The sequence below is a fragment of the Strigops habroptila genome, chromosome 3 (genome assembly GCF_004027225.2).
Source record: "Strigops habroptila isolate Jane chromosome 3, bStrHab1.2.pri, whole genome shotgun sequence".
Taxonomy (NCBI): Eukaryota; Metazoa; Chordata; class Aves; order Psittaciformes; family Psittacidae; genus Strigops; species Strigops habroptila.
The window spans coordinates 15872835-15900306 of record NC_044279.2 but is presented as its reverse complement, the minus strand read 5'-3'; the positions used below and the strand labels follow the sequence as shown (position 1 = coordinate 15900306).

The 27472-nt window shown below is 37.0% G+C and overlaps 1 protein-coding gene across 13 annotated transcripts in view; it reads right to left on the bottom strand.

The window, feature by feature from the left end:
• KIF21A (kinesin family member 21A) overlaps window positions 1-27472 on the bottom strand; it is an 87241-nt gene that overhangs the window by 21520 nt on the left and 38249 nt on the right. For 6 of the 13 annotated variants that reach the window (XM_030478668.1, XM_030478672.1, XM_030478676.1 and 3 more), the window contains 21 exons: window positions 26588-26755; window positions 24798-24913; window positions 21291-21486; window positions 20392-20581; window positions 19611-19674; window positions 18612-18809; window positions 15227-15265; window positions 13459-13543; window positions 13223-13340; window positions 11861-12049; window positions 10771-10970; window positions 10265-10372; window positions 9703-9771; window positions 9375-9586; window positions 8579-8732; window positions 8003-8203; window positions 6672-6773; window positions 4901-5066; window positions 4386-4406; window positions 425-485; window positions 164-218 (listed from right to left, as the gene is read on the bottom strand). In XM_030478668.1, the coding sequence (XP_030334528.1) occupies window positions 164-218; window positions 425-485; window positions 4386-4406; window positions 4901-5066; window positions 6672-6773; window positions 8003-8203; window positions 8579-8732; window positions 9375-9586; window positions 9703-9771; window positions 10265-10372; window positions 10771-10970; window positions 11861-12049; window positions 13223-13340; window positions 13459-13543; window positions 15227-15265; window positions 18612-18809; window positions 19611-19674; window positions 20392-20581; window positions 21291-21486; window positions 24798-24913; window positions 26588-26755 (2712 nt within the window). The remainder of the gene's footprint in view (window positions 1-163; window positions 219-424; window positions 486-4385; window positions 4407-4900; window positions 5067-6671; window positions 6774-8002; window positions 8204-8578; window positions 8733-9374; window positions 9587-9702; window positions 9772-10264; window positions 10373-10770; window positions 10971-11860; window positions 12050-13222; window positions 13341-13458; window positions 13544-15226; window positions 15266-18611; window positions 18810-19610; window positions 19675-20391; window positions 20582-21290; window positions 21487-24797; window positions 24914-26587; window positions 26756-27472) is intronic. The other 7 variants (XM_030478673.1, XM_030478675.1, XM_030478679.1 and 4 more) reach the window with 3 other exon arrangements.

Sequence of the window (27472 nt, the reverse complement as noted above, 5' to 3'; positions counted from 1 at the left end):
CAGATCACATGAACTGTATGTCAAGTTCACCTTTTACATGTCTTCATTAATGTCTCTAGAGCAAAGCAAGAGCACTCTCCAGAAGATGCCATAAAAGTCAATTGCTATAGAATCACAGAATCTTTTAAAAGCAGCGTAGATGAATCATCATCATCCAGCCTACCTTGCTTTTGGGTTTGACTTCACCGCAAAGCTTCAAAAGATCTGAAGATAGTGAGCTAAAAGAAAAATTGCATCACAGTTAGAAAGGAAATAATCACAGTTTTGCAGAATGTGTATGTTATTTGATTCTTCTTTACTGAAATTGTGGGTAAAGTGTAATGAAACAATTTCAGAGGTATCTTGTAGTGGATACATGTTGTGTTACAAAGACAGTAATTTTTCTAGAACCAGACTCAGTATCTTGTTAACAGAGATTGCTCACCTTCCTTCTGTCCCAGGACTATGCAATGGGGCATCCTCATCAGTACTATCTTCCAAATTTTCTAGAAAATTTCCAAAAGAGTTATGTTAGCCTGTCCATCTAAAAGCGGACGTGCAGCTTTTAAGTGCTATACAAAACAGCTCGGACAATGTTGAATGTCAATGAATATATACATCAAAAGCATAAAAAAGGTAGGGATTTTCAAAGTATCTTGACTATTTGCTACCCAGTCCCTACTGAATTTTCCTGATGTCTAAACTAAGTTTTTCATACAAGCTAAATAAATCATACACCTAGGCATACTGTGCCAAATGTGGTCCTCTATCTGTTGTAGCAGAGCAACAGGGATGACAGAAAACCAGAGATAAATTCTAGAAGCAAATCTGGAAGAAAAAAGATACAGCAAAGGAAATTAACTGCAAGACATGGAAGAGACAGGATGTAAATCTATGGACAAGTAAGGATGTCTTTCCCTCCTCTTTTTCTGTAATCTTCTTGCTCTAAGGCAGAATCAGCCTGGTTATAATGAAAAAAATCTGTTTTTTTAACTAGCTAGCAAGATGGGGCTCAGCCTCAGCTTATATTGAATGGCACCATTTGAGCTGACAAGAAGCAAGAACTTCATTAGTATATAAGCATTTAGGTTTCAAAACAAGATGATGCCATCACTTAATACTATAGAACTGCTTCCTAAGGAGAGATTAAGTGTACTGAAGTTAAAATAAAGCTGTTCAGTGGAAATGCTCCTGAAGTAAAACGGGTACACAGACCTGTCCACAAAAGACAAAACCAGCATGCATGTCACACTAACACTGTCAAACATCAGATCAACATGTCTGCATGCAAACAATGCAAAACATTAAGCTGCGACAACCAGTCCAGGGCATATGTACAATCAGTTCCAAACTGCTGGGAAACCAAATGCTCTAATTTGCATATTATTATTTTAAGCATAGTTTAAGGACATAGGTAACATATTCCTGCAAGTGAACTCCCTTATTTTTGAACAGACTCACGAAATTTTAATGATTAAATAATCTTCTAATGACATTCCATTACATCTCTTCTTTATTATTAGAGATGCTTTAAGTTTATTTACTTAATTTCTGCAAGAAAGCATATGCCATTTGTAATGCACAGAACTAATACATTTGGCACCCATATTAAAATAGGTTTGTCCATGTGTATGTTTTAAGTGCAAGTGCATGCTTTGCAGAAAGGGAGGAAAAATACATAGTTGCCAGTTGAACTCTGAGAAGGAATAAAGAAAAGGAAAATATTGCCTTCCTAGTATGCTATATCTAAAAATGTTTCCTGGAAAAGTCAAACCCATACATCAATCTAGCACCAGCACCAACAATGCACTTCTAGGTACTCAACTGCTGTATCAGTTTCAGCAACGTAACCTTAATGACAAAAAATACAATAATATTATAAAGAAAGCAGGGTCACAGGAATAGCATTCTGAATTTTCTTTTTTGTTCTATCCTAGATCTGAACCCACATTAAACCTTTTCTATACATGTTATTATTCTATGTCTCCTGCAGAAGTGGGGATCTAGACTACTGCTCCTTTTAGCAAGGCACAATAAAAGCATCAATAAAATAAATGTATTTTTTAAATATAGGATTCATATTATGGTGGTTTTACTTCATCCCCTTCTCATACAGAATTTGCGATCAGCTTTAACAGGTAACAAAGCCGAAACTGTGGGATTGCCACAAAAGATGGGATTTTATTTGTAGGCTCAGACTTATGTGACCTGACATGTATTGATATTTTTCTTCAGTTAGTCTGCAGTTCAGCACAGGAAGACTGCACAAAATCCCCAGGTAGAAGCCAGCACACAGAATCAACAAAACGAAATCAGAAGAGGCAGAAGAGCAAGATTCTGCAAGAAGTCCAAGCGAGAAAAGATGAAAGGAGCAATACAGTTAGTAAAGGCAGTACTGCTTCTAAGGAGCAGCAGAGATGCCTGCTGATACATCACTGACTGAAGAACAGTGGGGAGCTTTTCTGATTATTTGTCTTCATCCTCCTGCAGAGGTAACTGGACGGTACCAGTACAATGCAGTATGCCAGCACAGTCCTTCCAGAGATCTGCACATAGATGGTTGTGAGTTACATCCATGAGTGTCCATATGTCACAAGTGAGAGGGAAAAGCATCTCCTACAATTCTTTGGAAAGGAGTCCCTCCAGCAACACTCAGGACTCAATTTCATGGTCATTTTAACTCTTCACAAGAGCAGATAGGATAGCGAATGGCAGCTAGTTCATTGACAAACAAGATAGGTGTGCAATCAAAGCCCATTCTGAGGGTCTACACCTGACCACGTAATGTACTTTCCTGCAGACTGAAGCCCTTTAAGTCTATGCTTGAATGCAGGTGCACTACAGTAGGGAATATTCAAACTTTTTCAAGCCAAGTGTATTCAAATGGCTAAGAAGTTCTGAAGGTATCAGAGCTGAAAGCAGGTATCAAGGGAGGGGTTCACAAGCACCCTGGAAATTGAACCCGTCTGCTTGGGATGGGGCTGGCTTGGTACTGCCACTGAGCTCTCAAGCATCCTGGTGAAAGTGGTCTCAGGATCTGCTGCTTCCCACACTTCCACCTCTGGGAATCATGTCAGGTTACCAGGGAGCCCCTGCACCAGCATACCTGCTAACCTGCTGGCAGTCCCAGCCTTAAAGCCTCACTGTAACTGTGTCTGAACTCCCTGCAGCTCAAAAAGTACAGCTATTAGTGACCTACAAAACAGAGGCTATCAACAGTTTGGATTTCAGTGTGGACTGAGGTTAGTACAGCATATTCAGCCAAGATACACCCACAGTGAAATTTCCTTCCTATAAAGTGTTAGCATAGTCCTGAGTGGCTTAGAAAGTTTAAAAGCCTTGGTTCATGCTTGCAAAATGTTAAAAAGCTTCTTTAATGAGATATACTCTGCAAAATCTTTGATGAAGCTACTGTTTCAATGCACGTAAGTGTCTTTTCACTGTTCCAGGTGCTGATAATAAGTAAAAGCCCGCCCAAAGCTAAAGTAAAACCAATGCTAAGTTCCTGGCTGGAGAAATATTGCTCTCACCCCAACAGGGTGAACACACACACATGCACACATATTAAGGGTCTATTTTAGATATTGTGATACTGTGATATTAACCACTGAGGTTCCCGAATAAATACTGGCTGTATGCAGCAAGATGCCCTGACATGGATCTTCAAGAAGCTGGAAAGCTCTCACCAGCTTACACTAGATGATCTATACACTTTCAGGCAGTCTTGTGCTTTTGAAATGTTTCACATGCCTATGCATAGGCAGAGGACAGCATAATGGGATTAGAAGTAACACAAGACAATACAACAGGAATTGTTGCCTACATCAGAATTTTTTTTTTTTTTTCCAGGTTTCAAACACAACTAATTTTGTGGAGGTGAGAAAATAAGCTTAATTTGGTTGGGAATCATTTGAAAGCAACAAGAAGAGACATCTCAAAAATCAGTAACTAAACCAAATTGAAAAAGTGAGATATAATCTGCATTCTGTACCATATTTACATTACAAAATGAGCTATCTGCAAAAGGTTAAAAGTCACCTGCATGTTAAGAATTACTTTATTTTCAGACCTAAAAAGATGAGCAGGATTTGTCACAACTACAGCACTAGGAATCACAAAATAGCTTTATGTAGTCTGAACATACTATAGATTCATAAGCAGCAAGTCACAAACTTCAAGTATAATTCTGCTTACTGTGGTCACTTATCTGACAAATCTAACTTGAGGGCTGTGGGTGGTTTCAGAAAGGAAGAAATGCTCTGTAATCTCATGATAATGAGCACATTTACAGAATAGTTCATGCAAACTTCACATACTCACAAATTCTAAGATGCACCAGTTAGTGAACATGAATGAATTAGTAACTCATGCAGCTGTACAGTACACAGAAAGCTAAACATACTTACCCAGCTGTATGCTATCTAGGTCTGTGTAAATAACAGCAACAAGGAAACAAAAGCAACATTCCAATCAAAACATATCCACTTATAAAAAATAAAACACAAGTACCCAAATGTATTCTATATTTCTCTTAACATCATTTCATAAGAAGTAGAATAGATGCCGTAATAGACATATGATGCCACTTGAACAGGATTGAACAGGACCGCATATTTAGAATTTCATATTCAGAAGTTAAAAACATACCAAATTGTAAATGCAAAGTCTTTTGTAAAAACAAGTATATTATTTGAATTTAAAAATCTCAATAATAAAAAACCCTCTTTATTTCCTACGTTTTACTGCCAAAGGGATATAACAAAAAATAACATACATGCACATCAATTGTGAAATAGAGTTTAAGATGTTAAAATACAGCATCTATTCAGAAAAGAAATAGCCTAGAATGCCCAGTACAGCATGCATGAGAGGCAAACATGACATGCAGCTGACTACTCCAAATACAAGATGACAGAATTACCTTGCAAAGCATGGCCCAGCAAAGCATCGAGTTCAGGATTTAACTCAGCTTTTTCTTTTAGCATATGAAAGAGCAGCTGGTTTTGAGTAGCACTAGTAATTTCTGTCTGCTTAAGGCGTCCCTCAAGAACTTTGATCTGAGCTTCTTTCTGAGCTGCTTGGAGACCCTGGGAGAGACGAAGAAAGAAAAAGATGACAAATGCTTTAACACCACTCTTTCCTTACTCTTTTAAGAAACTACACGCACTTTGTAACCTTCCTCTCACAGCCTTAAGAGGGGGTGTCAACTAAAGGTCTTTTTCTTTTTGTTAGAGAGTCATTAAACATTCATTTACCTCGTGTTCCTCAGACTCTGCCTTGCAAATATGCATTTAGTGGCCAAGTTGGACATAACTCCCAAGTACAATTCACAGACTCTGCATTTATTTAAGAGTAGCAAACATCTGAAAAATCAACACCTCTATTTTCAAAAATAAGTACTTTTAATTATTACCTATCATACTCTAGAACAAACGGGGGAGGGAGGGGGAAACACACCACAAAAAAAAAACCCCACCACCACCCAGAACCATAACCTTTCCTATAGAATCACGCAGTGAACTTTAAGCTGCATATGACAGATCTCATGGCCTAACTTAAGAGAGAATCCATTCTAAGGGAACTTCCCTAGATGCATGCATTGGTGGGAGTACTTTAGTTGTAGAAAACGTAGGCAAGGAAATTTACCGAAAATGGTTTCCAAAAAGAAGAAACAGTAGGGAAAAATGAAAGTGCAACATTTCTTTCTCAAGTGCTAGCGCTCAAAGTTTTCTGTGTTTCTACAAGCCTTTGAGTGCTAGCACTTCAGAAATGTAGTAATATGGACTTACACATTAGGTTCTGATTTTATCATGAACTAAACCAACATATAAACAAACTCATTTTGCATGGAAACAATAGGATAGATAGCAGGCATGATCAATTTTGGAAAAAACCTTTAGTGTTTCTACACGCTAATTACTTATCAGAAAGAGGAGAAACACCTTCACATAATGGAGCTTTTGTATCATGATAAGGAGAAATTGTTAACATAGTAAGTCAGAGGCACTTCCCTCATTTTAACTCTGGGTGTTGGGTATCCATTTGAGCCACCCAGGGGCTGAAGAAAAGAATAAATTAAAAGACCAAAATTTGCATAAGCCAATGTGCTTGATTTCAATAGCCCTGAAATCTTTCATTTGATTCGATCATATTAAGTATGGCCTCCAAACAGAAGAAAAGAAAAGAGGCAGCAACAAGTACCTGTGTGCACTGGGTTATAAGCCACCAAACACTCATTTCAAAAATAGAACTCCCCAAGGCTTTCAGAAAGAACCTCTATTGTTCTACTCAAATGTAGAAGTCTGACTGAAGTATGCCATGTATCAATATACACCTTAAACCACATTTTTTAAAAGCTCCTATTTCTAAGTAAGTGGCTGAGCCAATCTTTAAAAAAGAAAACTCCTGAGCATTCTTTAGGAGCTTGTTGAAAAACACAGGAAGAGACTGATTTGATTACAAAAAGCTAGTGCTCTTATAGGAACAGCATGAGGTAATTGATGCAGTGAAGTAGGCTCTACCAGGGCTTGAAAAACAGGCAACAGGTTGAAGGAGACAATGGATCTCAAGGGCCTTCACATTGAGAACCCCTGTGATTCTGTAGCATTGACCAGCTTTGCTATGTCAGCACAGCTCTGCTCCTGGTACAGGGCATAGTCCCGGCACATACTTCTTTTCACTTAATACATTACCTTATTGATACCCATTGTGAGGAAGTGATCAAGTAAATATCGAGCTTCTGTCAAAGTGCAAGCATTAATCACTGCAGTTACATCCAGGGTCTCTCCTTCTTCCTATGTGTGCAACAGTAAAAATGGTGAGGGTGTGAAAATCATTACAGTAATCACAGAAAACATAAGCAGTGAAAATGCTGCAGCATCATCCAGTTCATCCTTTAGTACGTCTAAACCACACCTGAAAGATTTCTTTTCCAAAGCACCACACAGTACAGACTCTCCTGCCTTCCCAGACTCTTCCAGTGCTGCAGTTCCTCTCCTAGTTACCAACCTCCAACTCAGACTCCTTCTTTCTACAAGTTAAGCTAGTCACAGTGGATGCAGAAATAAGTGCAGTTCTTCACCCTCTGAAGCCTTCATACATTTGAAGGCTTCTCCTCCTAGTCTTTTCCTCATTTTTCTTAAGATTATTCTCAGTCAGTATTAAGCACTCTGGTACCCTTTAGAATTATTAAGTCTTTCATGTTCACTACTTCTTTACTGGTTAAGTCCTATAACCTTGCACTATACTGTACAAAATTCAAGAAACCCTGATGTGAGCAAAATAATAGAAGCTGCTGTCAATGTAACATGCATTAAAGCACAGATTAGCCCAAAGTGGGAAAGGGCTGCCACATAAATATATGGCTAAGTATTACAGTTCAGATAACTATGTGCCAAGATACCTAGGAGATTGTATGTGGTGGTTTCCTTTTGCTGGATCATGTAAGGTATGCACATTGTAAGAGTTTTCACATTTGGATTTCACCACTTTTGGTAATACTGAGATTCCTTTTTCAATTATAATAGACAATTACTATTTGAAAAGTCACCCCTAAACACTGTACAGAAAGCCCCTGTTCCATAATTGAAAATATACTAAAATGCAATATAAAGAATTCACATAAATTCTCATATATAAAAGCATTTACATGTATTTAAAGTATACAAAACAATAGAAGGGAGTGGAAGCATATCAACAGATGCAGGAAGAGGATACAAGCTGTTAGCCTCCAGCCCCAAGATTATATTAATTTAATGCCAGCAGAATAGAAAGCATCAGCTTTGACATGTAAATGCTTTGCAATCTTAACTTGCATTACCCTGTCAACACTAAAACTCAGATCTGAAAGTTCAGTTAAATAAACATTCTTCATTTCAAACTTCACCCAAGTCTTCACCAATTTTCACTTCCTGGTTCAATAATTATACAGCCAAAGCAAAACCAATTTCTAAATGAGAACATCTTCAAAGCTAACAGTTGTCTTGGCTCCATTTTATCATTTTTGCATTAATATTTGACCTACCTTTGCTTCTTCCATTTGCATAATGTTTGCTTGGCAGTCAGAAATGCTGTCATTAATGTAGTCTATATTCGCAGTTAGTGATTCCATCTCTTCACTTATGTTTTGGACATTTCTATCTGCTTCACTGCCACCCCCATCCTTGATCAGCTTCTCCCTTTTCTTCGAAAGCTTTTCTCTTCTTTTTGTAAGTTCTTCACGTTGCTGTTTTCCCCAAAGATGTAATTTCACATAAAAAGGAATTAGTAAACAGTTAGGATACTTAAGTGCCTTTTTTTGTTTTACTTTCCTTGTTATACTTTAACTAACATATCATGATTTCTAGAGGAAGTTACGCAGGTAAATATATTAATATATTTGTACATAATCCCTTTAATGTGCTTATAATTCTTACTAAGCACAATAACTACATGGTCCAAATGGTTACTGGAGTTGTTAAGAGCATATTCATTGACTGCAATGGATTCCTAATCACTTGGTCTGTGCCACCATCACAGCAGTTAATTTACAGCAAACATAACTGCACTGCTCTCTATTTAGTATGTTGATACAGCCAACAGTGAATAGTGGATCACGCACCGTAAGTAACCTGTTCATATCTGCCTCCATATTGGAAATGGTCATCCTCTGCATAATGATATCAGTCACTCTGCGTTCGAGTAACTGCCACTTCATCCTGGCTGCCTTTGAGGAATAAACTCTGCTTGTCACTGCTTTCCGCTGATATTTCTTTCTGTGATAAATTCAAGAGAAACAGCTAAGTCTAAAGTAGTCCAGTTACACATTTGACTGTGGAAATGATCAGGCCAGAATACTTTTCATGGACAACTTAAATTTCTTGCACCTTTTCATTGCACCAGACAGATACCTGCACCCAGCCCTGAACTCTACTGCACTCTAATATACTGCACTTGAAAAAAAGGTATAAAACACTGGCATCTTGTATGACGCACCATAAAATCAAATGTCACCTAACAGTTTTCCCCTATTTAAAAAAGAGATTGGCTTCAAACTATAGTGGTTGATATATTGGATTGTTTTTTCTGACAATCTTTCTTTGTACTTAAGAACACTGCAGGCATTGGACCACCAAGGAGAGTTCTCTTTAAGAACAGATTAACTGGATCTTGAAATTTTGGGGTTTCTTAAATGTCACTTGTCCTTTAATGCCATTATATATTATTCCACATAGTCTTAAGCCCACAAAACTCAAATTGCATTTGACAATGGTAAACTGCCCATTTTATAAACATTACATGACAGTAGTTTGAAAAATAAGTACTGCAATATGTGTTATCATCACAACATTATCTTCTAGAAACTGAATGCAATTTTCATGTCTCATAAGAGAGTACTAAACCATTTTAGCCCTTACCCTGTTCCATTTGTTGCAGTTACAGATAATGCTTGAACCCTTGCAACAGGAATTCTCATTTTCTGCTGCATTGCTGTTCTTGAACCATCGTGCTCAACTGATGAGCTAGAACTTGCTTCCTGCATAGGATGCTCAGGCAGACTCAGCTTTCGACTTACTTTTCCGGCCACTTTGTCAGACAGAGGCCTTACCTGCCGACGAAGGGCTGTGACCTGAAATGGAGTGCAAGACACCATTACCTCTCCCCAAAGCTGTGTTCTAACTTACAGCAATACAATATCATTCTGGTTTCAAAGATGAATTATTGGGGTTTTTTCTACCACAATACCTCTTCAGTTTTGCGACGTAAGATAACTTCTTGATTTCTCTTCTGAGCTTCTAGAAGCTTGAGCTGATGCTGTGAAAAAATACAAACAGCACATGATACTTTTTCTACTATCTGACACAAAGACTGTATTGCATAAGAAAGAGATGTTTACACACTAATAAAAGTTTGCAAAACTGTTGTGACATGAAGTGGTCAAGTCACAATTGTTTATTGCTTTTTCTAGTGCAGAATGGAAATAAGTGTTTCACTGTTCCAATTCCCCATCAGAAAGAATACTTGCATGCAAGCAAGGTGGTAGCAATAGTTTTGTAAAGATTCATTAATAATACTGATATACATATTCATAATCAATAAGCCTTCTATTTTCTCTTGTACTTATCACAAGACAGTAGTAACCGAGTTACAGAAGTTAAACTGAATTATGTGCATTTTGACTGGTGAAAATATATATGGGTACATGTCTGCCTTAGTGAGTGCATATACACATGGTGTGTGCCTGCAAGCAGATGAACATCAATGATAGAGGTTTATTCCAAATGAAAGTTGTTATCTGTCAAATCACCTCTCGTTTGCGTTGCTCCTTTTTAAGCTGTGCAATTTCTCTATTTCTTCTAGATTCAGTCATTCTAGCTTTCTCCTGCTCTTCTTTCATTTGTTTCATCAAGCGAACCTGTAAAGAGGTCATCACTTAGAAAAGCTTCTTACATACAAGTGCTGCTCCCTGCCCCCATTCCTATAGAGCTGCTTCTTCAAACTGCCATCTTCCAGTATATTACATGCTTTTAGCAATCTACTTCCTCCATTTAATGTCTTCTTCACTCAGTGCTGAGGAACAGCTAAAAAGCAGTACAAGCTTCCCTATGTTTGATACTGTAATTTCTGGTCATTAAACTTAAAAGCCACTCCTCTCCCCCAGGAATAGCCTAGTCTTCATATCGTATCTTTTCTGTTCTCAGATTTTCAAGCAGCTGACAGCAAGAACAGTTACCTGGCAGATAAATGCACAGGAGATTTCAACCCATTTTTCAGTAAACTCAGTGTACAACACTTCAATATACTGAACTATACCTTGGTTTTCTTCATCTCTGTCACCTCCTGCTGCAGTTTCTTCAGTTGCTTTTCATATTGAGACTGATTTTTAAGCAATCGTGCATGTTCCTTTTGTGCTGTTTGAAGTCTCTGCAGTTCTTTATTCATTGCTTGAAGTTTCTTTTCATATTCTGACTTGATTTTTTTTGCCTTTTCTTCTGAATAGGTCTCTACAGAACCTAGAGTAAAAGGGAATTCTTAATATGCTTTTGTTCACGATATTTTCCCTTTACCAGCCACAGCAGATGACTGCTTCCTCTGCTTTTAGCATTACCTGCAATATCTTTGAAAAAATTAATTTGTCTCTAGCTCCTGTCACCTGCACTGCTTCGTACTTTTCACCTTGTATGTGTTCTTGGATAACAGATCAAGTGTTAACACTCTCCTGATTTCTTTGCACTAGACAACAAATACCTGAGCACCTGAAGACACAGATATATACATGCTTGTTCACACATACGCGCACAAGATCATAACAAAAGTCTCAAGAGTCACCAAGCCTAGTATACCTTTTCTGTCACTAATCAAAAAGGAAGGTCTAAGGAAGAATAAAGGAACAGCAAAAGCATATAAAGTATAACTATGAAGCATATATATTACATTTTTGAAAAGAAAGAAGAACCCAAACCACTTCCCCCAGGACTCTCCCAAAATTCAACTATTTGTGGCATGAGACTTCCCAACTCAGAGTTAGTTTTCCATCTCAATACTATTACATATTCAAAAATGTTTGGTCAGTAAAACATCTCTGAAAGGCCACTGATCCTAGTTCTTATTTTTATGCAAATCAAAAGAAAGGAGGGAGGGAAGAACAGGAAAGAAAACTGAAAATGCTTATTGAATCAAATCAAATACCTGTCAATAGCAGTACGTTTTAAAATAAATCACTCTCAATTCTTGTAGAAAGTAGAAAGAGTAAAGTCTGAGTCACTGGCATTGTGTGTACAAATCTATTTCTGTTTTCTGCAACTTCTTACCACATTTGAAAAAGGAAGTGAGGTAAGTAGCAAAAAAGTCAACTTGAATATCTTATGCAACACCTAAATTTAAATGATTTTGTCTTTCTTACCTAAGTTTTGAAGAACCTGATCTCTTTCAAGCTGAGTGTCTCGAATTTTATGCTGTAGCATCATTAGTTTCTCTTCATATTGTTTCTTCAGTGTTTGCAACCTTCGCTGGCTGTTCTCTAGCTCATCTATCAGTTTCTGCTTAATGGCTATTTCACAGGTGATGTTTGCCAAGTCAGCTTGATAATTTTCTAAAATAAAAAAAAATTTGAGTTATTAAAAATTAAGACTTTTGTTAAAATAACAGCAAGGATCACATACAGATACACCCTATGTTAGGGTCATTTCCCGACATGTAAATTGCATATAGGAGAATTCTACGCAAAAGACAATACAGCAAACAAAACTTGTCTGCAAGTCATGGTAAAGTCTTCTCCTTAAACACTTTCCATCCTAGAACTAGGAAAGAGGTAGGGAAAGGCATCTCTCATTGGATCGCAGTTGCCAACTACTGCCAACATAATTACACATGTTGTAATTAACTCACATTTAAATCTCAACATCAGCAATCTGTCATTTCCTGTTCAAAAGGCTGTGACACTTCAGTTACACATCAGGGCTGCAGAATAACCCAGCAAGTTATAAAAGGAAAATTTAACTGCCGGCAGACTGCAAGGGGAGACTTTCCCTTATTTAGCTCTTGGAAAGATACAGCCAAAATTCTGAGGAGAGAAGGGCCACCTCAATCATGGAGTGGTGAAGGGAATGAGAAAAGCAGGAAGAAAAAGTAAGGACTAACCCATATGCTAAATTTTTAAAACTTTAATTTCTTTAGTCAGGTACCTTTTTGGCTTAAGATTATGTGCTCTAGAATAGAGATGTCAGTTGATTTTTTTTCCAGGTTCTGCAACTCCTCCTAATGGTTCGTGTGACTCTCAGACAAGAAAGAATCATCAGACTTAGCTTGCCCATTTGGCCCAGCTCATGTGAAAGAATTGCTGGTGATGCCATCTCTGATTCTAGCAGTCCTAACTTGCATGCTACACAAAAATGAGGAAGACTGATGGACTTCCAGTCTTTCAAAACTAAAGTCCACCCATTTCCAAATCAGCTGAATGGGAGCTACATAAAAATAATGCAGTACTTAAATCTTACACTTGGAATATTCTAACCAAGAAATAAATGTGTTAACAAACACCTGATGGCCTCTGGTTAATTTTAAAGCCAATATGGGGGAGACATTTGATCTTGAATTTTTATTACATGCTTTAGCACCATGAAAAAAAAAAAAAGAAAATTCACTGGACATCCAATCCACAGAGAATGATGGACAGTGGGTTGGCAACATGCTGTCTTGCCTACCAAAACCCAAGGAATGACAACCAGTATTTGTAAAATCCCACAGAATATTGCACTGACATCACCTTTTTCATCAGAGTCAGAATCTGATTCATCTGAGCTTTCAACAACTTCCATGTCATCTTCATCCTCATCATCTTCCTCTTCTTCATCCTCATGATCACTTACTTCTTGAATTTCCTCCTGCAAAATGTACGGAACAGGAAGATGAAGCACATGCACTTTTCCATCCCCCTAACCCTTGTAAGTCTTTAAAAAGACAGACAATGAACAAATAAACCAAAAACTTCTAAATACTTACTGCTTCCAATTCGTTATTCTCTCTTTCTGAAGTACCTTTTTCGTCTCTCTTCTCCTGCTCGTTATCTGTGTTATCCTCTTTAACACTAGCAGAAGAGGCATAGACAAAACATTCATAATCTGAAATGGCATGTGCTTCCCATCCCCCAAACCAGTAAGTTGCAGTTCCAAATAAAGATGAAAACCAAAGTTTAGTTAGACAAAGGTTGGGCACAGGTAAAATACAACTTCCAAACCCCCACAGATAATAAAATAATGCTTAATTACTCTTAATCTTAGTTTGCAAAATAATATTAATGATTGGTTTAGGGCATATTGCACAAATGGGAGAATCAGAATATATATCTTCATATACTACAGCAGTACTCATTTTGCATGGAAGTTGCAGTGTACCCACAATAGCTTTTACAAAAAAAAAAAACCAACCAAACACCACTGTGTGCAGGTACAGGTTGTGTTACAGGTATTACTACACTCAAGCGATAACAGAGCCTACTGTGCTTACAGTCATTTGAAAGTTTATGTATAAACCTTAAACAACGTCAGACAGTTATCTCACATCAAGGAAATGCTCAAAATAGGTATTGCTACAACAAAAAGAGCTGAGAAATTCTGAATGTTTGCAATAAGACTGTCTCAAATAATTTCCCCAACAATGAAGTTTACATTTTAGTCTATTTCCATGCTGGGTTTTTTTCAGACTATGGTTCTAAACCTAAAGTCAAGTATCTGTATATTCTTTCCACTCTTGGCAACTTGAACTGTAGTGATGGCTTGTGCGAATTACACTAGGGTTCTTTTTTGATTTGTTTTAAAGGTTTGGTGCATTAGCCATTAGGGTAAGTTTTGAGGTTTTAAATGCACATTTGAGACATCACAATTCAAATTCAAAAATCAATAGCACTCTGCAAATTGTCACAGATCAAATGCCAGTCCCTTTAGTGCTACATGCACAAACCCAAAATCATCCCCAGTAGATGGGAAATCATGACTGGACGGGGCTAGACACCATAAGGGTAATAATGAAAAATTATGGTTAGGATTGCATAATGTGGAATCCAGGGAACTCTGAGCCAAACAATCCCATTTCCACACATTCTCAGCAGCTCTTCCAGGCAGAATTGTACTGCTTAATTTGTGTGCTATTGATCTGTGGATTCACATCATCTGCATGAATTCGGTGGGGATTTTTTGGATCAAAGTAGACAGCTGAAAAATAAGAGATCCCTTCTTTCCCTTTTTAGAGCCCTCACTGCTCTATGACCAACTACTTTATGTACTGCTTTGTCTGAAACTGAACAGAAGGAACGGTTAAGGCTTCAGTCACATTCTTTCAAAAATAAAAGCAGCAAACTTAACTGAGGTGTGAAGGTCCAAGACCTTCTTGATCTCACACACCATCATTATTATTGTCATACACTGCCTGCTATACATTTCATATGATATGAACTCCTGCACCTTCCTCCCACCTTTCATTCCATACAGGCCATGCAAGAAAGGAATCTATTTTATCCTGTAGTACCTCCCAAAGGCATCACCTCCCCACAAAACATTTGCTCAACACTGTGAAATCCTAGAGTCAACCTCAATTCCACAACAGAGGTTTCTTCCAGTTAACACACTTGTTGCAAGTCAAAACACAGGGAAGAATTTTGAAAAGCCAAACGAACTACTCTTGAAGTACTTATGAATCTGCCCAACTTCTTTTCATGTATGACAACCAGTTAATTGAAATGACAGGTAATTAAAAACCTGGGAAATATTCCAACCTTCTTTCTTCTTGACTGCTTTCCTCAAGTTTCTGTAGCCTTCAAAAGCACGAGGTACAGTATTGGAAGGCCAAGCCAATGAAGGACAAACCAGACAGTGAAAAGCAAAAGTGATAAGGTAAAAAAATGATATATGAGCTTGTGGAGTTTAAAATGAAATTTTAAAAGAGACAACAAGTAGTAAAAAGGCAATACATTTTGCACAGTTGGAAAGTAAATAGAAAACAAAGAAGAAGCATTTGTAGGATAACTAATCTTTCACTGTCAACAGTTGTAAATTCAAGTTACATTAAGGAAGAAGTTTTAGATATAGACAATATATTTCACTTTAAGAATTATTTCTAATATGGTTTCAAAAAAATCTCTTGGTTCTAAAAAAAAAGCTTATTCCTCTTTTGCCACTTCAAATTGGCAGGTAAAATTGCAAGAAGTACTGCCATTGAACCAAAGTTATATATCCTTAGGAACATATCAGAAAAAAAACCAAGCACTAGGTTTATATATGCAGATTACATTGCAATATAAAATAGTAATGAGAAAATTTTAATACTAATCTTCTAAATCATATATTCTGAATATAATTCACATAAAAATCTTCAAGCTGCATTTATTTTTTTCTGTTTGGGGTTTTACTTGTTTTAAAATAAAAAGCAGAAAACTGCAGTTAATTTTTTCTGGGGTTCAAAAAGTACATGCCAATGATGCTTGTTATTTTCTAATAAATTAACAAAAATAGGCATCGTAAGCAGTGAGATGGAAAAAGTGTTAGTATTTCTGCTTGCACTTTTTCCTCTTGAGCAAATGTGGATGTATCAGTACGGAAATGTCTGCATGACTTATGTAAGTGTAGAGATGGCTTAAATTCCAGCAACTACTGAAATTCCTCATAAAGACTAGGCTGTTCCTGGGGGAATTATGAGCAAGTTTTGAGCAAGAGCTTTTGCTTCCTTTTCACCTCATACTGCCTGCCATCCTCCTTCAGGATCAGCTCAGAGACAACACGCTGAACCCCATGTAACTTTATCACTAATTCAGTTTAATACAGATTAGGGGAGTCAAAAGACAGCAGCCAAAGAAGGTTACCAGGTATGTAAGGCTGTCTAACAATTGAAAGGGACGTGGGAGGTTTGCTCAGGGGCTTCTGGTGAGTAGGTCACACTTTGAGACACTCCAATCAAGCACGTCAGTATTTCAGTAGCCAAAACATTACTGACGTATAAACTGTTTCTGATAAATTTTGAGACATGCTTGTTAAAGGCTACAGATATATAGCAGTACATACCTGCTGCTCATTCAGAAACTGGCTCTTAGATCTTCAGGCTACCTCACGGAAGTTTAGATAAATTGCATGTATTTAGAATTATGCACCTTTCATCATCCTGACCCATAACCAGGAAACAAAGAGACCAAGAAAGGTAGCAGATGGGCAGAACTAGTAACTAGGCTTACCAATCCCATTTTAATAGGACAATGCTAGTTAAACAACTTTAAAAAGAACAGTGACCCTAAAAAGAAAAAGCAAAAATAGAAGCAGCTAAATGCCTGTAGAAGACAGAAGTAGAGCAAAGAATCCCTACGAAACTGCAGGATAAATGGTCCCTTTGCAATATATCAGCATATCCATTACCAATTCCTTAAATTTCAATAGAATAAAAATTCAGTGATATATCCTGAACACAGACTTTGAGCTTCACTAATTAGCACCCCGCTGTAGGTAGCAAGTATGACAAGCTATTTGCATAATCCCTCAAATTCTAACCTTTCTCAGCTTCTAAGGATCTTTTTCTCCTAACATATGCACCTCAAATATGTAAGTATTTATTACAAAGCAGTCTGAAGATAGGCTGGTAGATAGATTCAAACCTTATCAGCAATTTGAAGAGTGTGGTCCATTCTATAGAACACAAGATCCGCAAAAGGTCTTTTTCAACTTTATTTTTTCTATGGTCTCCTATTCTGTAACACTGGGATAGAAAACTGATCTCAAAAATAGTTTATGGTAAGTAATCCCTACTTCTGGATCAGACCGCTTTGCTGTCCCAGTCACAAGATTATTGGCCTGGTGTCAGCAAGTGTGACTGGACATTGAAGCTTCTTTCAGAAAAGAAAATGAAAAACCAAAACCACCAACCACTACACCCCAGAATGAACCACCACTTTTACTACTGTATGTAGGGTAAAACTACCATCTTTTTTTTTCCAAGTGATCATCTCCAACAATAAGATATTACGCAACATACGTAGTAACCTTTATCTTGTTTTCTGGTCACAATCCTGTCTTCCGCCTAATACTCAGGCCTCAACCTAATAGCTGGGGTTCTATCTAAGCATGCATTTAAATGCATGTTCAATTCTAAAATTTGTTGAAACATACAAAATCAAATCTCTCTGTTCATGCATTTACAGTTACAGAGTATACTGAAGTGTTTCAGCTGAAGAAAGGCCAGAACATTCTGCTGCTTTCATTTAAAACTTCTTCCCTCAAGTTCCTACAAACATGAGACATAAAAATTTATCAAAATTCCCACAGAAGTGTAAGAGTTTCCTGAAAAATGATAGGCAAATGAAGAATTAGTTCGTTCTTAAAATGAGTGTTCTCTACAAGTATCAGACATTCATGCCATGAATGGATTTATATAGGACCTCAAATTACTAACTCAAATCTACTTTATACTTCAGCTATATTTTAGACTTACACCATTTTAGTTTTACTCTTAACTTGAAGACTGAAGGGTCATTAATAGAAAGATGAATGGATTAGAAGTGTGGAAAATCTCAAAGAAAAGGGTAAGATCTCTAATGGAATCAAAGTCTCTAGAGTACACAAACAGATCTTTGCTGTTCTAACTGCTGTCTGAACAGGCATTTATATCAGTGTTGATGAGCATTTTAGTAGATGAGAAGTTGGATGGCAAAGACCAGCAAAGCATGACGTTGCAGAGGATTAGAAAACCTCAAACTAAAGACATTCATAAAAGAAGGAAATAAAGAAAAGAAGCAGTTCCAAGAGCTACCACAGAACTCCCAGCTATTCAGAATATCTTTTCTTCAGAAAGCTGTTTCAGTTTTGACATATGGTAGAAAAAGCTTATATTTTTTGTTTTCTAAGACTTCTGGAATTTCAGATGTGTTTTTTAAAAAAATTAAAAATATCAAAATCAATGGAGAGCACCTGTGCTTTTACCACTGTGCATAAGGAAAATTCATTACAGAGACATCCTTCTACAAATATTGCATACTTCCCTGGAAGAAAAGATGCAAAAGAAAAGCACCTATAACTTCAATGTGTAAAAGGGTTTGAAGGAACAGTGGTTTAGGATCCAAACCCACACAGCAACAACTACTAATAAAGAGAAAACAAAAAGCATCATAACTCATACACCACCTCTTTTTCTTTTTCCTTTCTTTTTTTTTCAGCTTTTCTAGATCTTTCTTGGCTATATCTAGAATTTCCATTGTCTCTTTCTCAGAAGAAAGCATAGAAGCAGAAAATGGGCCACCAAAGTACGTGGATCTTGTTGAAGCTCTTGACAAGTTGCGTCGAAGATTTTCATTCACTGCTTCACTTTCTAATAATTTTGCTCTTAAAGAGAAGAAAAAAGGAAGAATTGTAGACCATGAATCACAACTATTGCTAGTGCACTAGATGCATACTCTTTAGCATCTGTGACTGCAATGCATCACCTTCAGTTTAAAAAGAAACTGCAAATCAAGGTAAAGCCTCAGCAAATACAAGTGTAGTAAACCCCTTGAGAACATTTTACAGTGGTTATGTATATTTTACATATATCATATACCCCAGACAGAATACATATATCTGTGTGTATATTTATGTACACATTTATAGGTACAGATATATATCTGCATACACTACATATCTGCACACATTACATGAAAGTTACACAAAAGCTCTAACTGGGAATATGCCAGATGATATGGTTTTTTTGTATGATACACCTCCAAGAAATACAGAAATAAGAGTATCTAAAATATTTAATACTTTAACTTGGAAAGCAGGTGTGGGGGTTTTTTTTAAACACTAAGTCATAACAAGTAATTTCTCAGCACTATCATTTATATATGAGAGTATGAAGTTATAACAATCATTCCAAGTTTTGCTGCCCTTTGTGCAGCAATATCAAGTCATCATCATTATTTAGGCAACATCTTCTTTTCTATTGTCAGTCTCATTTTTAACATTTTAATTATTTTGTGGCCAAGAGCAACACCAGAAGGACCACTGCCCTAAAGTAATCCCCACACAGGAAAGCAGCTGAAGTATCTACTTCCTAACACTTCCGGAGGCTTTTTGGTGCAGCATTTTTTGCTTGGTTTGGGGTTTTTCTGTTAATAAAAATTGCTCAAATACATGTTATGCAAATACCTGAGATCTTCAATTTCCTTGATATAATTATGAATCATGTTGCCAATTTCTTCATTTCCTTCTCCTTTGAAGGACAGAGAGAAAGGGGGAGCGGGGGAAGAGAAAGACTGAGAAAGGACGGTAACAATATAAATATCTGAGTACAGCTACTAGGCACAAGGTATCAGCAAAGAGAAACAGTCATGTGCACTACATGTTCAGATTTACCTAGTTTGTTAAATATATTTCTCCTTAAACTGCACTAAGTTTTTGATTCCTCTGTCTCATATGACCAGGATTATTACAAGTAACTGTTTCTACTTAATTTGTTTTCCATTTTAGCACCTTTTAAAAATGCATAGACATAAATCAAAAGTAACCTAATAGTGCATAAAAAGAATAATACAGTCATGGCAAGTCAATGTGTTGATTATTCTGTGAGGTGAAAAGCAAGCCAACATTTACCCATCTCTGTTCAGGTCCTCACCCAACGCAGAATATTTAATTCTGTGTATAGCTAAGCATGCAAGTAATTCCTGACCAAATGTGTTATTTCACATTTCATGTTGCTCAGAGTCTTAAATGAATCCATCAAATCAGGGTACCAAACTATTTCTACTAATAGAAGTCTCCAGAAACAGAAGAATCAATCAGATGGGAGCTTATCCCTGCCAAAGCAGGTCTTTCATTACAGTTACAAAGGCATCACCTCATTCCAAGGGACCCGTGCAGCAAGAACATACAACTGATTTAAGTTCATGAACTTATGAAGCAGTTTATACACAATGCACCCACAGCATACCTGCTCTGGCTAGGACTTGGTTGGCCTGATCGCTCATAAGTTGTGTTATTCTGGCTCTCAGCGCATCAATAGTCTCTTGCATTGCTTTAATTCTAACACGCAGGTTGTTGTTTTCTGTTTGCAGCATTGCATTTTCATGGAACATGTCATTGATGCTTTCAACACCATCTTCATCTATAATCCTTTTACCCTTATGAAAGTAAATATATTTGATTATTAATAAAAGCTGACCTACACACAAAAAATTTTTATCTTAACAAAAGCAATCAACAGATTACTTGAAATTGCAAATAGACACTCATAGCAAAAGATAATTTTCTCTCAAAAAAGTTTAAAACAATGGATATGCAGATAGTTTCCAGAACACTGATGTTTGGCCAACACCTTAACATTTGGATCCTGTCTTAGTCTGAAATACAAGTTCTTGAAAACATTAAGAAATTAGATGTCAATTCTTTATCAAATCAGGATACTTATCTTAAGGATAGCAAAGGAGGAGGACACTGTTTCGTAACCACATTTATTGCTGAGGATATTATTTGTTTAAAATTTCAGGAGGTAGTATGAGTATCTGCACCAATCTAAACTGTGGTCAATTCTGCTTTGGAAGTGACTATTTCTCATTACTGAGCATGACAAAGTCACTTTTTGCTTTTCAAAGGGCAAATACCATGCAGCATCTGTTGACATCACTGGCATTCATTGGTCTACCTTTTCTTTGCAGATGCAACCTAAGTTTTCTAAAAACATCTGGTGATCAAAGGAATTCAAAGTGTTGTTTAAGTTAGGGTTGCTATTCAGATTTTTTTAGTGTATGAAGTAAAAGTAGCCAACAGAAAAACAAGCTGTAGAGCTATAAGCATTTTGAAGCAGAAGAATTCCTAATAGGATAAACTTACTGTTTTGTATTCCATGAGTTCCATCTGTAGCCGTGTAATCTCACTGCGCAAAGCATTTATTTGTTGACTAGCTCTATCCTGATTAACCATCACCTTGTTCTTGATGTTCCGTGCCCGATTGGCATACTTTAATGTGTTTAAGGTTTCCATGAAGTCTCGATCTGAAGGGCTCACACATGCTATCATGAGTGTTTGACTGGAAATTAGAAACATAGATCTGCATTACACATCAGAAACTAAAGGAGTAGAGAGAGGCTAACAGGTCTCCAGGTAGAAGGTGAAACAAGAATAGTGACTTCATAACATTTGTGAAAATATTCCTCAATATAACTCACAGTAGAAGACTGTCAACCTCAGAGTTCAGCACTGCTACATCTTTTATCACCCTAGCATAGAAGATGCTAGATCGTTAGTTGTTCTACATGTAAAGTTGTAAATGCAATTAATTCATGTTCCTAGAAATGTTTTCAAATTGTATTCAGTTTACTTAATCATACATAAACTGATATTTAGGAGTACCAACCTAAAATCCTAGACAGTGATTTGGATCACGCAGGTGTCAGAGCTGCCTACTCTAGTACCTGAGGTGCTTACCTACTTAATCTGAAAGCTGCCTAAATGCTCATCTTAGCTGTCTATGCATGTGCAAACTGCGCCTGAGGTGCCTGTTGTCTACTTCGGGTTCTGCCAGGGTCCAAACTGCCTGAATCATCCACCGCAAATTATCTCCTATTCTCCAACAGAAACTCAAAAGCTAGTACTTCTCCTTAGAAAATCTGGATTTAACTGTATTTATTCCACATTTCACAACACCACAGCTTAGAGCACTTCCACAAGAAGCCACAGGACCTGAGCTCTAGACCCAAGAGAGCTATGAACCACCATCTTGCTTTCAGGTTCCTACAACACCCTCTAACCATCCCATCATGGGATATGCAGGGTGAGAACATGCTCCAAATGAAAGACTGAGCAGACAGACCAGCAAGAACCAGTGTGATGAAAGCAGAAAAAGGCAAAAGAGTTTTCATTCCAACAAAGTGGTTTCAGCATTTAACAGACAGACGGAGGAACCAGGGGCCCTTCCCTCACTCCCTAGAGCACACTCAATTCCACATCAGATGAGAATAGCCTAGAGGGGTCAGAACCAGAGTTCCAGCCGTAGATCATACTCTGAATGTGCCTACATGGCCTTAATTGTCAACAGGCAGGGGAAAACATTAGATGGACTTAGTACCCTCCTCCAGGTTTCAGGGGAATTTGCTTCTTTATGTTAAAGTTTAGGTTGTTGCTGTAGGAAGAGTGCATTGTCTCCAGGGCAGTGGAGCAGTATCTGCATTAGGTAGACTGGATTCTGATCCTCACTTTCTGCAATTTCAGACTGAGGGAAACATTTTAATCCCTGCAATCCGTTGTGAGGCAATTACCTTCACCATCCACCCTGGAAACTAAACTGGAAAGAGTAATTAGCCTGAGGATACAAGGAAGATTCTGTTTCAGCGTATCTTCCTCAGACCTCCAGCATACTTGCATCAATTCTCCAAACTGAGTTTAGTTCAAGATAAGAATATGCAAGATTAAGAACAAATCTTTAATTCTGACACCAGGACTACTTGTGCTTTCAGTTGAGAATGTGATTACTTTCCTAAGCCTCAGGGGACTGGTTCTGTTAGGTGTCTGTCTTTAAAACTGAGGAACTTCAAATCTACCTATCTGAATTGCATAATAAACTAGGGTTAGAAGTTATGAAAGTTTTAATTTTTCCAAAACCACCAATACTCCATATTCTCACTTGAATAATTCAAGAAACTTTAACATTTAAATGCTGCTTCAGAACAGTTTCAGCATTATATTTAAAATCAGGATTATGGTGATAATAGGGCAGTGATACAATGCATCATCGTTAACTTGGGACACGCTGCAATGTGACCTGCATCTCATCAGGAAAACCTTTTTAAGGATTTGCAAAGAAACAGTGTGGACTGTAATACCTAGGGTGGAATTCAGAAAGCTGAGGAACAAGCTAACAGAAATCTAATAATCTGATTTCCCAGAAGAAAAAAAAAAAAAAAAATGCATATTTATTAAAATTTAGCTTTCTTACACTTTTTGGTTGCCAAAGCATGGCTAAGAAATTATGTTACAATGAATAACTCTTTCCCTAATAGTGAAGTGCTCATTTGACATGTCTCAGCATGTCTATCACAAAAATAAAAATGGGTGTGGGGGTCCCACAGATTTAGCATCAGTCAGAACATGCTGTATGGGGCTAAACTCCAACACTAAACTATGTGATTTCTCCAGGTGGGGGAGCAGTGGAGCTGCAAGATAGGGAAATATTTTCAAGGCAAAATGATATTTCAACAAAAGTGCAATTTTAGAAGTGGCTTGGAAAAAAAAAAAAAAAATACCATTGATATAAAATTTAGTCAAGAAGGGCTATTCGTAGTTATTTCCAGCAAGAGCCAAGAAAGCAGCTATGCTCCTGATTTCTCCCCTTTTTTTTCATTAACTCTTGAGTTTTTTCCTCCCTTAGGGACTTCTGAAAATTCTAGCCTTTATTTTACTTGTTTTGTCTGGCTCTGTGCTTTCCCTCACACTGCAGTGCTGCAAGGTCTTATTAAAGGTCTCTCTGAAGAGCACAGCAACAATTGAAGAATTCTCTTCCACTTTTCCCTGTTCCTTTGTGAAATGCCCAGAAAACTTCCTGCACTCCCAAAAAATAAGAGTCAGCTGCACTTGATTAAATAGAGGAAGGAGAGTACTACCTTGTGAAAACACACTCAATTATGCTCCCTCTTGTATTCGTACATGGTAACATTACAAATATAACATTTGTATTTTAATAGATTTGTTAATGTTTGCTTAGACAAAGCTTCGGGAGGCCAAAGACCCTGTTCCTTGTATGTGCAGTAGGTATACAGAACAAGTTCAATACAAACAATTCTGGTGAAACACTTGTTTTATTAGGCTCTAATCCAACATCAGAGAAACGGACAGATGCAACATACCCTGAGGTAGATGATCTTTACCAAAAGTTAGCAGTGCCTGTGGTAAGCCAACTCTAAGCTCCTGTGCATGGCAATCAGAGCAAACGATTCAGTACCATTAAAAACAAGTAACTGAAACAATGGAGAAACTCATCACACCTTTAAACTACACTGTAATTAGCAAGGCTGTAACAAAGTAACAAAATTTACCATTTATGCTATCTACAATCTAAAGATGTCTTCATGGGAAGGACCTGTCCTGCAAATGGTAACTTATAAATAACTTGAAGACTCATGTCTAGTAAAGCTACAGCAGCACTGAAAAAGAACAACGCAAAAATCATCTTTATAAATTTTTTTCCCCTGCATTGCCTGTGTTTTCTACCATGAAAGTAATTATCTTTGGAACCTTCTCCCAGAAAAGAGTGGCTATTTTTATCATTGTTTAATGTTTATTTTACTTTCTGAAGATAATGTACTCATTCACAATGAAATGCATAAAATGTACTAGTTTTCATACCTGTTTCCCCCAAGAGAGTCCTGAAGTAGCCTTGTAAGCTTTGAATCTCTGTATGGTACATGAGTTGCCTTCTTACTTTTATCTCCCAGCGCACTTATTACATTGCCAAGTGCCAGCTATAAAACACCAAATCATGTAACACAAGTTAGAATCAATTCCTGAACAGTTTTATTTTAAAAACAGCTAAGACAGCTAAATTTTCACAATTTTCACATTGTGAAAAAATGAATATACTCATTAAACTTGAAAAATTTCTCAGGATTTTTACATTTTATGGTAGACATTTATAAACTTTTGTGCTATCAACAGTGAATCAGATGACTTGCAGCCTGGTATCTGCAAGTGCTAAGTGCACAATTTGGTTGCACTGTCTACTGATATCTCATGTCACTCACAAACTTAAGTTAGAATTACTTCATGTAACAATGTTACTTTCAATGATTATTAAAGCTGATCTCCGCTTCTAGCAGTAGCTATATTCATTTTAAAATTAATGTTATCATCTGCTTTATGCTAGATTTAGAATGAAGTATAGGCATTCACATTGAAAATACAGTTTACTACCCTACTACATACCAGACATACTGGTATGAAATGAGGAATGTCTGGTGAAGATTTAAGCATTTAAGGCTTCAAATTGTGATGGTCATGGCTATCCTATTTCATTGCTCAAAGGGTCTAACTCAAGTTTATAAACAACCTAACATTTGGCTGTAAAACTATTTCTAAAGTGCAACTGCATGTACTTCAATTATATGCCAAATTAAAGAGCATTCCTCTAGATGGCACCCTGTACAGCCAGTTCTTAGGTCTTGAAAATGGTCTTACTGCATCCAGCAGCTGAAGGACTGCGTATACACTGTGACTGCTTTGAAGTGTTTAAATCCCTTTCAATCTGTTTCCCAATGCTGAGGCCTGAAATTAACTGTAAATGAAAATTTTGTGATCAGATATTACTTCTATTACACTGATTTTCACCTTCGTGCATTCTGTATCCTATTTGTTAAGGATACCTCTATATCATCTAAAGTTTCTGTTGTTCTTACATCAATGATGAAATTGGACTAAATTCTCTTCCACGACATGTTTTCACATAGAAAATGTATTTTTGTGTCTGTAAAAGTGAATTGCATAGAGCCTCCACTCAGCCAAGTAGCTCAAAACAAAGGCATGAAACTACAATCTCCACTGATAATCACCAGCTCTACTTTCAATGGAGATAAGTAAATGTTAAGTAAAACATTTAATAAAGTTAATTAAAAGCTACATGGAGACTCAGTACGCAAACAAAATAAGCAGTGATGCTATAAATTTAAAATTTGATTTCTAGTTACAAGTGTTTTGCCTGGGGTTGTTTCACATTGTGCTTCATAACTGTAATAAAACCCAAGCATTTACGGATCAATTAAGCTTATTCATTGTCCATGTTTCACATGCCTGTATTCCTTTGCAGACTGCTTGTAATGTTCTCCAATTGTTTGGGTCTTGACACAATAAAAAATAAAAGTTAAAAAAATGAAAGGTACTCTGCACTATCTTTTAGAAGTTAAAGTAACTAACTACATTTCATAAGCTATAAGCACTATAATTTGCTAGTTAGGGTCTAGTACAACTGAGAAAATACTAGCAAGCCAGGACCCAGTAAGAATCAATGTGCACTGTCACATCTCGTGTGACAGTCTTTGTTCACTCAATGCTTTTCTACTTTAGGAATTACTGAAAACAAGTGATCCAAAATAGGAAGAGAAGATGGTACCAACAACCTATGGGAACAAGTTGTACAGTCTTACTAGTCCACAGTTGATGGAAATGCCTTCTTTTGCCCTTTCTCCTGTAGCTCCTGTTCGCTTTAACCTTTCAGATCCCGCTAAATCAACAAAATGGAACTTGGCAGTAAGAGTTTCAAATTCATTCATCTCAGAAGATTCTGATATTATCCTGTTATCGGTGGTATTATCCTGAAATAAAGAATAACCCATAAAGCTTGGTAAGATCTTTCACATTAACATTTATCTACTGCAAAGTTCAATCAACAATTACTTACAAGACTACCTATTCATCATGTCATTCTTTTATAACAAAAACAGTCTCTCTCCAAAAACTACCACCATTTTAATATGTACTAACATGTTCTTGAAGACCAAGCTCCAGATGTATGGAAATACCAGTTACTTTAAATATAAGCTACAATTGTTTCTTGATGGAAGAAGGGGGGGAATACATACATTAAAATATACAAGTCTTCAGCAAGCTGGACAACAAAATTTGTACCTCTCCTGGAAGGCAAGTCTTAAATCAATTGAAGGAAATTGATTAAAAAATACCAAACTTAATGATATTATTTCCTGACCCACTTAGTTCATAAACCTCCCAAATAACTGAAAGCTATTTTGTTTTTATAACTCTAATCCCCATCACCAGCATCCCTGTGGCATGATTCTTCAATTTTATTGAAGGAATTAATTTTTAAGACAGTTTCCTAGCAGCCAGTACTCCACCAGTACCTCTGACTTGACCAGAAAATGGGGACAGCGGAAGCAACAAGAGAGATGAGATTCCTTACCCACCTCCCACATAAGCTGTAAAAACTGGCACTTGACACATACCTCTGTCAGTGTGGGGAGCCACACTGCACTACAGGGAGCTACCATAGCCTCAGCCATGCTTTCCACTTC